Genomic DNA, 13203 nt, shown 5'->3' on the forward strand with positions numbered 1-13203 from the left:
TAACCACAATGCCTAGCACAGTACCTGGCTTTTGATAAATAACCTGGGTGTTTGTTCAGAGAATGGTCACCAATGGGTTAGAAGCTTACATTGTCTTAAGTCAGTGGCGCCACCTCCTGGACATAAGTGGTTGTGGTTGGAGCAGCATCTGAAGTGGACTAGATCTCAGGACCCCCATTGTGCCCGCCTTAGAAAAAGCCACTGTCATCCTTAACTAGAGTATTGCAGCTGCCTCCTGTTTTCTCTCTTCCCTCTTCCTCCCCCTCCGACCAGCAGCCAGAGCAAACCTGTTCACATGGCAAAATCACATTAATCCCCCTGTTGGAATCCTTCCAAACGGTCCCATCACCCGTAGACTAAAACCATGCTAATGTGAGGCAGTTGGAGGAACTGCTTTTACCAAAGCAAACTAATTCCAACAACCTTCCTTGCTCAGGTCCTTTCCTGCCTGACATATCTTCATACCCCCAGCATAAAATGCTTCTTTTGGATCAGAATTCATGTGCAGTATCTAAAGATGCTAAAAAAGCCTCTATACACCTGGCGCCTACAGCTACTTTGAAAGAGAGGAACGATGGTTCGTTCTGAATTTTGGCCCTAGCTCCTGTGTTAGGGCAAAGCAGAAGGGATCCTCCCAGCAGATGGAATTAAAAGAGCGTTCCTGCTGAGACAGTGATGTGCCTGGGGCCAGGGACAGTGTGGTGAGAAGAGGAGGTGTTCATGAGATCCTGACAAAGACTCTCTCCTTGACCAAACTTGAGTCCGGCTCCTCTGAGTCCTCCTTCTGACCAGGTTCTGCCCTTGTCCTGCTCAGTCCAGTTTTAGCAAGAATGCACCTGGGTCAGTTTAGTGAAAATCCTCCACCCTTGGTGTGTGGTCACCCTTCTTAAAGAGCAAAATGCAACTAAGTAAATTGGAAGGTCTAATTGGTTGTATTAAGTGATTCATGAATCGGGCGGCATCCCATCTAGCAACTGAGTTTAGAGGGGTTGTACAAAACGGAAGGTTGTGATAGGAAGAAAGGAGGCGGGATGAGAAATTTCAAAGAGTGAGTGGCAAGGTCACCTTCCCTCAAGGGAAAGTAGAAGTCTCACCAGGCAGAGTCCCTCACAAGTGCTGACCAGGAAATTTCAGACTCATTGGTTTAAAATTCCACTCTTGAGAGAGGCTGAAACTGGAGTTTGGCTAGTCATTACGTTTTGATTTGGTGACATGGCTTAGCAAAAGTGACTCTGTTTTGGTGGTTGTTTCTTTTTTTAATACTCTTGATATCTGATCAGATTCCTCATCCCCACCCTTGGCCTGCCTGCAGCGAGTCCTGTCCAGCTGGTCAGGCAAGAATCCCCCTAGCCCTGATGTCTCTTCTTAGTCATTTTCTACCCAGCGGCCCCCACCTCGCTGCTCAGCTATGAATCTCCACTCGGAGTTGAGCCCACTCACTCTCCCTTACTGCAAAACCCCACCATAGTAGTGCCTTCTTGAATAAAGTCTCCCTTACCATCTTTAACAGTTGTCATGAATAATTTTTTTTAATTAAAATTTTTTTCAATTACTACTGACATTCAATATTATTTTACATTAGTTTCAGGTCAGGTGTACAGCATAGTGCTTAGACACTTGTATAATTTATGAAGTGATCCCCCCGATTAGTCCAGCACCCATCTGGCACTACATATAGTTATTACAATATCATTGACTATATTCCCCGTGCTAATTTTTCTGCAGCAGTTCCTAAAATGGTGATCGCCCGCTGCCACAGGCTCAGGTCTGCAGAGCTTCCCCCGAGGCATCCCTGGCGGGCCCTGTTTCACAAGCAGGGGTGAGGGAACCCTTCAAACCAGTGCTCTGATAAATCAAGCCCTCTGGTCTTCAGTCAACCAAGACAGGGTCCAGCTCCTCCTCCCCTCAGGGCCTGGGAGCAGCTTAGCCGCAGGCAAAAAAAAAAAAAAAAAAAAAAAAAAAAAAAACAACGTAGCCCTGCATTAACTGTTCTTATAGTTTTTGTCTGTTCCCCTCTCATTCTCAGCATTCTCTCCTGGGCACCTGGCCCACTGCCTGGTACTCTTAAGCTCAATAAATACCTGCTGAATGAAAAAGGACGAGGGCTCCTGCCGGGAGGGAGACACAGAAGATACGTGGTGCTGTTTGGCCCTAGACCCGGCCTCCCTTGCAGAGGCCCCAGGGAGGGGAAGTGAGTAAACAGAGATGCCCTTGTCCAGGCCCCTTGCCTCACCCCCTTCATTGTTCTCTTCTGCATCCTGCGACAGCCCTGAGAGGGTGGAGATGTGCTCCTTTGTTCTGCTTCCTGAGTTCCTCTCCCGCTGGGCGGAGGTGGCGGCTGCCTCTTTCCTCTGCCATTCTTCCAAATCCCGGGGTCTCGCCACAGCCCCGACCTTCACAGTGTGCACTGCTCTGAGAGGGGAGCCCCTTCTCCCAGGCACCGCCCCCGCCCCCGCCCCGAGACACTCGCGTGCAGAGGGAACAGTGTGTGCCCACGCTCCAACCCCCAGTCCTCTTCGTCTATGGTCCCAGGGCCTAGCACACAGAACGGGCTCCAGTGAAACTGGGAAACCGGCTAGAGTGGGAACCCTGACCAGAGCGTGGGCTTCACACCTGGCCAAGAACTCTGTTCCTGGTCCTGAAAAGAGCAAGTTCGGATGATGAGGGTGTTTTCAAATGTTAATTTGACAGAATATTGTTATGACTGCTGAATCTAATTACTTTAAAAAGGGGTTTGAATGAGCAATCAAGCCATGAAAAGACATCAAGGAACCTTAAAAGCATATTACTGAGTGAAAGAAGCCAATCTGAAAAGACTACATGTGGTATAATTCTAACTATAAGGCATTCTGGAAAAATCAAAACTATGGAGGCAGTTGAAAGTTCAGTGGTTGCCAGGGGTTAGGGGTTCGGGATAGATGAACAGGCAGAACTAAGCAGAATTGCAGGGCAGAGAAACTACTTTCTTTGATACTACGATGATGGATGTATGTCATACACTTGTTCAAACCCTTAGAATATATATATATATATATATATATGCAACACCAAGAGGGACTCTAATGGATTATGATGTGTCGATATAGTTGATCAATGTAGCAAATGCTACAATTGTAGCCATTTCTGGTAGAGGATGTTGATACTGGGTGAGACTGTGCAAGTGTGGGACAGGGGTATAAGGGAAATCTCTGCACCTCTTAGTCAGTTTTGCTGTAAACTTAAAACTGCTCTATAAATAAAATCTAATAAAAAGGGGTTACATTTTACATATCCTTTTTATTACCATTATTTCTTCTTCCTGGTAAACCAGTGCTATGGATCGAATGTTTATATCCCCTCAGAATCCGTATGTTAAATTCCTAATCCCCAATGGGATGATATATGGATTTAGATAATTGAGTTTAGATGAGGTCATTAAGGTAGAGCTCCCATGGTGGCATTAGTGCTCTTATAAGAAGATGAGACCAGAGGTCTCTCTCTCCCTGTGAGGACACAGCAAGAAGGTGGCTGTCTGCAAGCTGGGAAGAGAGTCCTCACCAGACACCAGACACCGAATCTGTCAGCACCTTAATCTGGGACTTCCCAGCCTCCAGAACTGTGAGAAATAAATGTTTCTGTTGTTTAGGCCAGTCTGTGGTATGCTGCTATAGCAGCCCAAGCTGACTAAGATAGTTTTCAGTGTGTTTATTATAATTTACAGAAGTTTTTGGTCCATGACAAATTAGAGGGGAAAAATTGGTCCTTCGTCCCAAACAGTTTGAGCTCTGACTTACACCAACAGCCCTAGTACAGGAGCCAGAAGTCTGGTCTCCTACCACTGCTCCATTGTTGGTGCTGAGTCTCGGTTTCCTCATTTGCAAGCTGAGGAGATAAAATGACTGGACCTAGTCAACATGGCCAGTTGGCAAGTGTCTGAGTCTTTTGGAAAAATGGCAGCCTCAGGCAGTTAGCGGGGGCCATGGGCCTCTCCCCAAAACCTCCCCATCAGGTGGGATGTTCCAAAGAAAGCAAGTCTTGGGGCAAATCTGCAAGGCAGACACAAACATTCATCGGCAAGTCTACGCAAAACAGTTTGTAAGGTCGGGAAAGTCCCACTCTCTGTCTTCAGACATGTGGACTCGCTGCTTTTGTGAAAGGTTGAGGCAGAGGAAACATCATCCTAAAACAGCAGCCCCATATCGTGGTCCCTCCTGTGACAACTTCATGAAGAGGGGACCGTCCTTGCACCTCACTGATGCCGAGGCGATGCTTCTAGCCAGCCACAGATCGTGAGTACCGCCTATTTCACCAGTGCAAACTAACTTCAGCTACCCCTCTTGATAATTAAGGAACCCTCTGGTGTAATTTTGATTACATTTGAAATGCTTCACCACCACCACTGCATTGTGGATGCCTAAGGTACTCCAAATGCAAAAGAGCTGCCCTCCCTGTGTACGTGCAGTTCTGTACGTGCGTGTATATCACACTATTGATGCTCGAGAATTTCATAGTATATCACACAGAGACAGACAGGGAGATGAAGCACATGACCTCTAAGTTCCCTCTCGAAGCAAATATACATATATATCCGATATTATAATATATATTGTAATAGGTAATACATGTTTTTAACTTTAATATTCCTTAAAGTCTGAGAAGACAGAAGTCAGTTTTCTGACTTCACCAGTACCTTCAGATGCTGAAATGACATGGCACGTTCCCCAGGCTGCAAAGTCAAATCTTCGAAGCTGAGACGGTTCCCCACTTCTTCCTTACGTGTGTCAAGCGGTGCCCTCGGTTTTCATGATCTCCTTTCCTCTTCCGGTTGTTACTGGCAATTTCCCTTTTCTCAAGATTGCTGAGACCATCCCTGTGACCGTTGCCCCAGGGCTGGAAGCAGACACCATCCACACTTGTCTTCCCTGAGCCTTCATGGCAGATGGTAAGTTCTGTGGTGGTAGCTGGAGTTGAGCAGTAAGGAGTTCAGAATGGAAGAGGAAAGGAATGTGGAAGGAGGTGGGCGGGGGGGGGGGGGGGATGCCCTCCTGTAGTGGGAGAAAACAGAAGCCTAGAAAGGTGAAAAAGGCCCAGTCCTCACTTTCCCAGCCCTGGGAGAGGAACAAATTGGTGGGCTGAGAGCTCCTGGCCTCACCCCAGGACCCTAGGTAGGGAGCAAATAAATAGCCATAAGAGAGGAGAGCAACTAACCTGGGCTATGTGGGTGGTCCAAGGGTGGCAGAGAGGCTGGGGCTTGTAACACAGCAGAGAGCCTCAAAGAGGGCACAGGGGCTTGCCCCAGGGACGTGGGCCGGCCACCAGTGGCCTGCTACAGTGCCAAATAGCAGAGGACTTCTAAAGAAATGGGAAGATTGTTTGCATTCATGGGGAATTCGGTACATGGGACAGGTGGATGAGAAGGGAGAAAATTCTATTCTGGGAAAACCCTGGAAACCTTCCCTACAAACAGCTCACTGAGGGAAGCAGCCCAGACTCCAGCCTCTCTACAGGCACCCGTTCCCCCTTATTTCCAGATCTGCTTCCACGGCTAGATTTTCAACCCAGCTCCGCTCCTCTGTCTCTCCCTCTTCTTTATTCAGTCCTCAGTCCTCCTGCCAGTCCCCACTCTGGCAAAGTTTGTGGGCTTGCAGCCCGGGGTGTCTGCGCCAAGCTCAGAGCCTTAGCAACCGCTTCCTCATAGAAACAAGGAATGGCAAACTGCTACTATTGGAGAGGTCGGGGAATGGCGTGGTTTCTGGAGATGGGATGCTGGGATGTGAACGGCATTTCTACCACTTAGCTTCTGACTGACCTTGGGCAAGTTACTGAACCTCAATTTCCTCATCTGTAAAATGGGGATAAACATAGCTCCTGCCTCTGAGGCCGCTGTGAGGGTGAAATGAGAGCGTGTGAAGCCCCCTGCGCAGACCTGAACCACAGGCAGTGCCCAGGGCGCACGGCAGTCCTCTCCCGTGTATAGCCTCTTCTTCGTTCTGCTCCTCACCTCCTTTATCCCACGTCCTGACCTAAACTAGTCTCTGCTACGCATGTGATCTCTTGACATGTAAATTAAATCAGTCACTCCTGTTGAAAACTCTTCCAGGGTACCTCAGTGTGAGCATAAAATCCAGCCTACGGCTCTTCCTCCAGCAGCCGCTAGTGCTGGGAGCCCTTGCATTGGCCATTGCATCCGCCTGGAACACCGTTCCCTATCCCTCAAAGTCAAGCCCAGTTTAAATGCCGTTTCCTCAAAGAAGCCTTCTTTAACCACCTCCTTCCTTCTCGGCACTAATCCCCAATCTGTAATCGCTTTACTGATTTAGTACTCATGGTCCCATTATAAGGCAGCTCCAGAGGACATTTGGATGAAGGGTGCATTTTTATCCACAGGGATGGGGGTTGTGGAGATTAAACTGGTTTGGTGGCCTGCCCAAACCAGACTGCCACTGCCCCAAGTTCCAAACCCTCGGTAAGTTAAGGTAAGGCCTAGCCACCTCCACGGACACAAATGTTGTACACCGAGCCCAGAGGTCCAAAGTAAACATTTTTATTCTCAGTCCTGCCTTAGCCGTCTCTAGTTTTGCAAGCATGAATAAATGGAATCAACAAGAATACTCTCCCTAAACGTCTCTCATTACAATTTGTCACTCAAAAGGTTTCCTGTTTTCCCTAGAGAGCATAATTTCAGGGTGACCTAAGATGAGGCTTAACGATTGCCGAACGTCAGGGTTAGTTGTCCTGCTTCCTTGCCAATTCCTCTCTCACTGAGCAGTGCGAAGCTGCAGGAGCTGTCAAAAGCAGCCCGGCAGATCTGTCCTCCCAGTGACTGAGCGCTCGGTGAGGAAGAGAGCCATGAGGGGTGAGGGGCAAAGACTCATGAGCCCCATTTCTGCCCACACCAGGGCAGGGAACCCAGTAGAGGAAAGAGAGATGCTGCTGTCACATGGCCTCCAGCTTGATGAGACCCACGACCAAACGACCCTAGGAGAACCTGCTAGTTCACCCTTGAACACCCTCAGTCAGCAAAAAGGGGAGCCAAAGAGCAGGAACAAATGTCCTCTGAAGTGCCCCCCCTTCTGAGGAGTTCCCAGAGGGAAGCCCCAACTCCCAGCCAGGAGACCACATGATGAGAAAGAGGGTCCTTCCCCTCAGAGTGGCCTTCTGCCTTCCGGGGCCCATCTGCCTTCCCGCTCCTCGGGTCATTGCAGGAGCCTGGCCCCACTGGTTCACAGGACAGTCTCTCGGATGACACCGATGAGGCTGTGTGGCCGCTCAGCCTCCACTCGCCGGGGCCTCCTCTCGGCTCTCGGCCTCCCTGCCGAGACGAAGGTGCTCAGGTCTCCACAGCTCTGCAGATGCAGCAGGCCAGGCTGTCTCCGCGAGGGTAGCACGTGGACCCCAGAAGTGCTAGGCTGCAATGGGGCCATTATCTTTGGGAGAATAAAGAGGGTGGGGAGAGGTTAAGCTTCACCAGATGTGGTCCTGGGATCTGCCTCCTACATCCATCCATGTAATGTTTAGTTTAGTTGCCTTGAGAAAGAGAAAAGGGCATTTTCCCAAAGCTGAACCCACTAAGAATTCCAGAGAGACTTTTAACATATCACCTCTTTTCTAAAGCTCCTAAGAAATTCTCCAAATTTCCTGTGGTTTCAGCTGTCAACCTGCCTCACTTCACCGGTTCATCTATTGGAATTTCTCACTTTATGTTTAGCATCCTTCCCATCATTTTTTTTTTTTTTTAATAATTTCCCTGTGGTCTAAGCCAGTGATTCTCACTGGGGTGTGCACATTACAGCAGGAGGCGAGCTTGTCAGGAACAGGGATGCACAGCTTCCGCCACACCAATTGCCGTGTGAATCTGGAGTAGGGCTCCAGCATCTGTACTTTTAATAAGAACCCAGGTGATACCGAAGTACCTGAAAATTTGATAACCACGGGCCTGGCATTGTGACCAGGTAATGAGTTTATAACATGTCGACCAAAACCAATGATACTTCTAATTGATCTCATAACCCTTCAATAAACAACATAATAAACAACATCACAACTAGGCCAATTTATTTGTAAAAATCCTTAAGAATGGTTCAACTGCTAGATCTATTTTTGCGATGTGCCACATACATAACTTAAAATATATCATATCACTTCCTTTGTAAAAATGGGATTGACGAGGGGCGGGGAACCATTCAGTACATCCAAACACGGTCATGGCCATGACCTTAAACACTCTTAGCGCCTTGGGAAAAACCCGGCTGCTCAGTTCCCGCCAACATCATAGGACAATTACTGGGAGGACTTTTGTTTAGCATGTACCATTCTGGGATTTTAAGGTCATTAAAAGGTTACTCTCCCAAATAGATGAACCATTAGATTTGCTAACATGCTATTATTATTTTTCTTTAAGGTCTGTGCTTGTTTCCTGATTAAGAATTCCAACATTCACGGATGTCAGCTGTTATTGATGTGCAAGTTAGGACCAGTGGTTTGGACACTGGTAAAAATTAAAACGGATCTAAAAACACATTCTAGTAACATAGAAGGAGTGAAATGTGCAAAGGCTGGGTAGAGTCCAAAATCAAGGCTCCTCTTCCGGTCCCTGCCTCCTTCTCTTTGAGGAGGGTGTGATATTACAATACGTCACCACCAGAGTCTGGCCCTGGAAGCCTCCAGCAGATGAGCCAAGTCGACTGCGACAATCCTGGTACCCGAACTTTTATCTGGTCTGTGCACAAAGGCCCAGAAAATTTTTGTAGTGATAGTATCTGTGAGACAATAAGTGCTTATTCTTTTTTCCCGGAGTGATTTTCCAGTGAGCAAGACTTTGCAGAAGGTCCAGAGCAACTGCTTGCTCCAGCTCCTACCTCACCAGAGCTTGGCAGCCTTTGAGAAGTGACTCCAAATGCCTGGTGCTGTTTAGCAGGCCATTGGGGATGGACAGAGGGAAGGAGGCAGAGGGTGACATCCAGCACAGGCCAGGGGCACCAGGATGTAAATGTCTCCCCTACATAAGCTACTAGCTAGGGCTGACCCAGGACCACTGGCTGACCATTGTTAGATAGCAGACAAGAGGGTCCATAGTTCGGGTACATCTTCATGTGAGTAACTGAATAGCTCTTTGTCTCCCCTGAGTCCCCTGAAGGTCTGGGAGAGAATTTGGCTTCTGGCTTCTGTTAGAATAGGCCAGCGAGTAGAAAGGGAGAACAGAAAGGAAAGTGAGCGGGCTATTTATTCAATCTGCCTACAAATTTACCTAGGATCCTGTAGCTGGTAATGACCCTGGGAATCAGCCCAATTTAACTCAAGAGGTATATCCTAGGCACCTAATACACACAGGCACAGCCAGGTAACACCACAAGCCACTCTACACTGTCTTCAACAGCCACCCAATGTATGTGGAGCAATGGGGTTAATGTCTCAAAGATGACCACTTTTAAAAGAGGTGGGTAACTAAAGCTGTGACCCATCCCCAGTTCTCATCGGAAGAAAATTTCTTTCATTCAGAGATACAGGTGTAGAGACTACCTAGTCCAACCTTCACTTTAAAGATAAAAAATCTGACATCTAAATGAATCATTTACGTGCCTGATTGTTTCTTTTCCCTGGTGGCTTCTGTTTAGGGGATTGCCTTGCACTTTTTAACCTATGGAAAGGAAACGGCGTTCATTCCTTTCAGTCCTATCAGCTTAGTAATCTTGCCAAACATTTCATGGTAATGTGAACAGTTCCCAGAATCTCGCCAATATTAAAATTCATGTATGTCCATCATTATTGAGGGTCTAAAAACACATGCCATCCCAAAGGAAACTTTCAGTACAGGAAACCAAGTGCTAAATGTTCCCCACACTGCCCATATCCCTAGCTCTTATCCCCAAGCTGCACCCTCTTTTTCCAGGCATGCGTCCACATCCCAGAAATATGGGTTTGTCTTCCTGTGGGCCAAGCACGCTATGGAAAAATCACCACACCTGAAAAGAAAGTGCTCCAGCTTCCTCTCCCCCGCTCCAGAGACCTCCGAACCACATTTCCCTGGATACAGTGATCATGAACTTACTGTGCCTTGGACAGGAAATCGGAGAAGCTGCCTCAGCTGCTATGGAAACAAGTTATCTGATTCACGCTGGATATTAATAATAAAACTACCTGTTCAAGGAAACTGGCACTTGTGATGGCTTCCTCCATGTGCTCCTCATCAGACTTCAAAACAGATTTAATGTTTTCTACAAGTTCGTGGATGTCCGGGGTCATACTGCAGGAGGACTGCTCCAGGAACCTCGCCACCAGCAGCTTGGTGTCTATGTAAGATTTATAATCTACTAAAGAACGCGGTCTGCATCGTGAAGCTCTGGATCTCAAACCCCTCCTCAGGGTCACCGCAGCCAGATCCGGTCTTCCCTCAGTCTGAGTCGCGGCTTCACAGCTGAGCACAGGGGCGGCTGTGGGCAAAGACAAACAACACATACCCATTGGCCGTGCCCCCTAAGAAAACACGCCTGTATCTGAAACACCACAGACCACTAAACTCAGCATGGGAAGCATGTGACAAATGCTGACAGCCATGCACAGCTTGCTTTTCATTTTGCAAAAGGAAAACAAAACCAACCACTGACACAAGCTTATTTCCTGACATGTAGTCCCAATAGGACATGTCCCCCAAACATTTTATTGTGCCACATAAAACACGACCCCCAAGGTAAAGGCAGATGATAGAGAGGAGCATCTGGAATGCAAACTATAACAGAGCGACAGTTCCACGGGATAATGACCAATATATGGGGACGGATGGGGCAAACGGACCAAAAACACGGTTGAACAATGAAAGAACATTCCAAGGGGGGAGGATAAAGGAGCCACTTAAAGAGAGGGAGTGAGGAGAGACAAGACTTGCGGGATGGAGGGAATGCTCCGTTCACTTTGTACCTTTGTCCTAAACATCCTCAAGGGCACTGTACTGACTTATATCATCAATGCTCACAGCATGGCTGCGAGGCAGCTCTACGGCTGGCTATTACAGAAAGAGAAATCTCGATGCGGAAAGATCACACATCATCCCAGAAGTCAACGGCAGGCCTGGGAAATCCACAGCAGGCTCCGACTTCCACAACTACCTACTTCGGCAAGGGCGTAAGGACCGGCAGAACACGACTACACTGTCCAGAGGGTGAAGTGAAACTGAGGCCTGAGCTCCACGTGTCCGTAGGCAGCCAGCAGCCTGCAGTGTGCACGACACTGGGGAGTTCCGTCTGTGACAGCCTGAGAAGCAGCAATTTGGATACTCAAGGGAGAAAGGAAGCGGGGTGGGGGAACAGGTGGAGGAAGGGGAGCATCCTTTTCCTCTGAAGAAGGGTCGGCATGAGGCTCTCTAAACAAGGGTTAGCGGCGGTCCTCCTAGGCTGCCAGGTGCATTTCGCAGAGCCGGAATCTTCCAGGAACACTCCCTACAGACACTCATTTATGAGGACAGCGTCAGGGACTACACTCAGTCACTTGAAGGCGACCTGGTCCCTTCTACAACGGAGGGCTCCAACAGGTAAACACATGTCGTCCTCGCCCCTGCAGCACTGCAGAATGGGAAGGGGTTCTGGAAAGATCTCTCTAAGCTGTGCAGACAGCAAAGTTCCTGTTGAAGCTGGCAGGAGGCCAGCTCGAGTCCTCAACGTGCCAGGTAGGGCAGAGACCCACAGTGAAGAAAGGTCTGGGGAGCTGAGGGGCCAGGCTGCCAGCCTGCTGGGGTTGCAGAAGCGTGCTCAGTCCCAGGTGGTGGGACTCCTCCCCACGCGGAAGCCACAGCAGAGACAGGAGTGTTCTCTCTGGCTCCCACACGGTCAGTCCAGAGCTGCGGCAAACAACACAGGCTGTCAGAGGGATGGAACCAGACTGTAAGGGGGTGACACAGGGCCCCAGAGAGAGCAGGGTGAGAATAGTATTTGCACAGAGCATGAGGAGACCGTAGGCCACTCGTGAGAGAACAGGTCGCCAAAAGAAGCCAGTGCTGGTAGGATTACAGGTTTTCTTTTTCTTCCTTTGGTTCCTTTATTTATTTTTATTGTTTTACAGTTTTCTACAATGAGGACATATTTTGAGATATTCAGGTATTTATATATTCAGAAAAAATGACTCAATGTTATTTTAAAAATTTTTAATTAAAAAAAAATTAATTAAATAACATCTTTACACAAACTCAAAACAGAGAAAAAGGGAGATGGAGTATAAGTTTCACTCTATCTAGAGTTCTTAAAACGAGGTCAGATTTAAATAATTCAATCTACTCATACATAGTAAAAAGATAACTAATATTAAATTATAGAAGAAGAGATTTAGAAATACATCCCTTTGACTGCTTCCTTGAGAGAGAATGCTTATTCCCATAGGACAGTGAGCATCTAGAAATGAGAACTAGATTTTCAAAATTTGCTTTGTACAGTACCTACCATACTATCATGTGAAACCAAATGCTTTTGATGAAAATGACTTAAAAAGGGGTGAGGGGAGGGGGACGGAACTACCAACTTCAAAAGATATGGCAGATGCATATTCCTAATGTGCACGTAGAATATCTTATTCTCCCAAGACTTCTTAACCTCCTTTAAGATATCTCTTGAGTTGTGTGTAGGGCCTTGGGCAGCCAGAGCCACCTGCTTTCACCTGGCACCCTTAGGCAAATAAGTGCCCTGCCAGAAGCTTGGGGAATGACCTCACCTCTGTCCGCAGAATGGTGGAGCACAGGGTCACTCTTCGATCTTGTCCTCAGGGGCTGCAGGGCTCTTCCGCTTCTCACGGGGTGTAGCTGGTTTGAGTTGGGAGTTGAAGTGGATGCGTTTTCTTCTCCAGGTGTGTTAGGAGTGTCCCCCCCTGATTTTTTTTTTAAACAAGAGAAATAAAAATGATTTCACCAGCTGCAGCTTTCAGAATGTTGGGCAGGAAACACCTGTGAGCCCACACCTGCTGGGTATGGGTAATACAGTTAACAACATTTGCTTAGGCTGCTGGCCCAGCAAGTTTGTATTTCTCAGCACTACGGGAAATGCCTCCTCTCCAAACCACCCTTTGGCCCTAAAAACAATAAAACATAACAACAACAAAAAAACAAATAAAAACCTTTAAATCCAAGAACACAATTAAAAAGCCTGGTCAAAATGTCAGATTTTTTCTAACGGCACTTAGCATCTTCTCCAGTGAAGCATCCTAGTACAGCTGCAGTATTGGAAAGCTCCTAGCCATCCTATAGTT

The 13203-nt window shown here is 47.7% G+C and overlaps 1 protein-coding gene across 1 annotated transcript in view; it reads right to left on the minus strand.

The window, feature by feature from the left end:
- Positions 1 to 6507: 6507 nt before the first annotated feature.
- Positions 6508 to 13203, minus strand: part of FAM189A2 (family with sequence similarity 189 member A2) — a 51371-nt gene continuing 44675 nt past the window's right edge. The window contains exons 9-11 of the mRNA XM_016135534.2: positions 12673 to 12825; positions 10117 to 10409; positions 6508 to 7406 (exon numbers count right to left, since the gene is read on the minus strand). Of these exons, the coding sequence (XP_015991020.2) occupies positions 7203 to 7406; positions 10117 to 10409; positions 12673 to 12825 (650 nt within the window). The 3' untranslated portion in view covers positions 6508 to 7202. The remainder of the gene's footprint in view (positions 7407 to 10116; positions 10410 to 12672; positions 12826 to 13203) is intronic.

This window comes from Rousettus aegyptiacus, unplaced genomic scaffold (assembly GCF_014176215.1).
Source record: "Rousettus aegyptiacus isolate mRouAeg1 unplaced genomic scaffold, mRouAeg1.p scaffold_m13_p_3, whole genome shotgun sequence".
Lineage (NCBI taxonomy): Eukaryota > Metazoa > Chordata > Mammalia > Chiroptera > Pteropodidae > Rousettus > Rousettus aegyptiacus.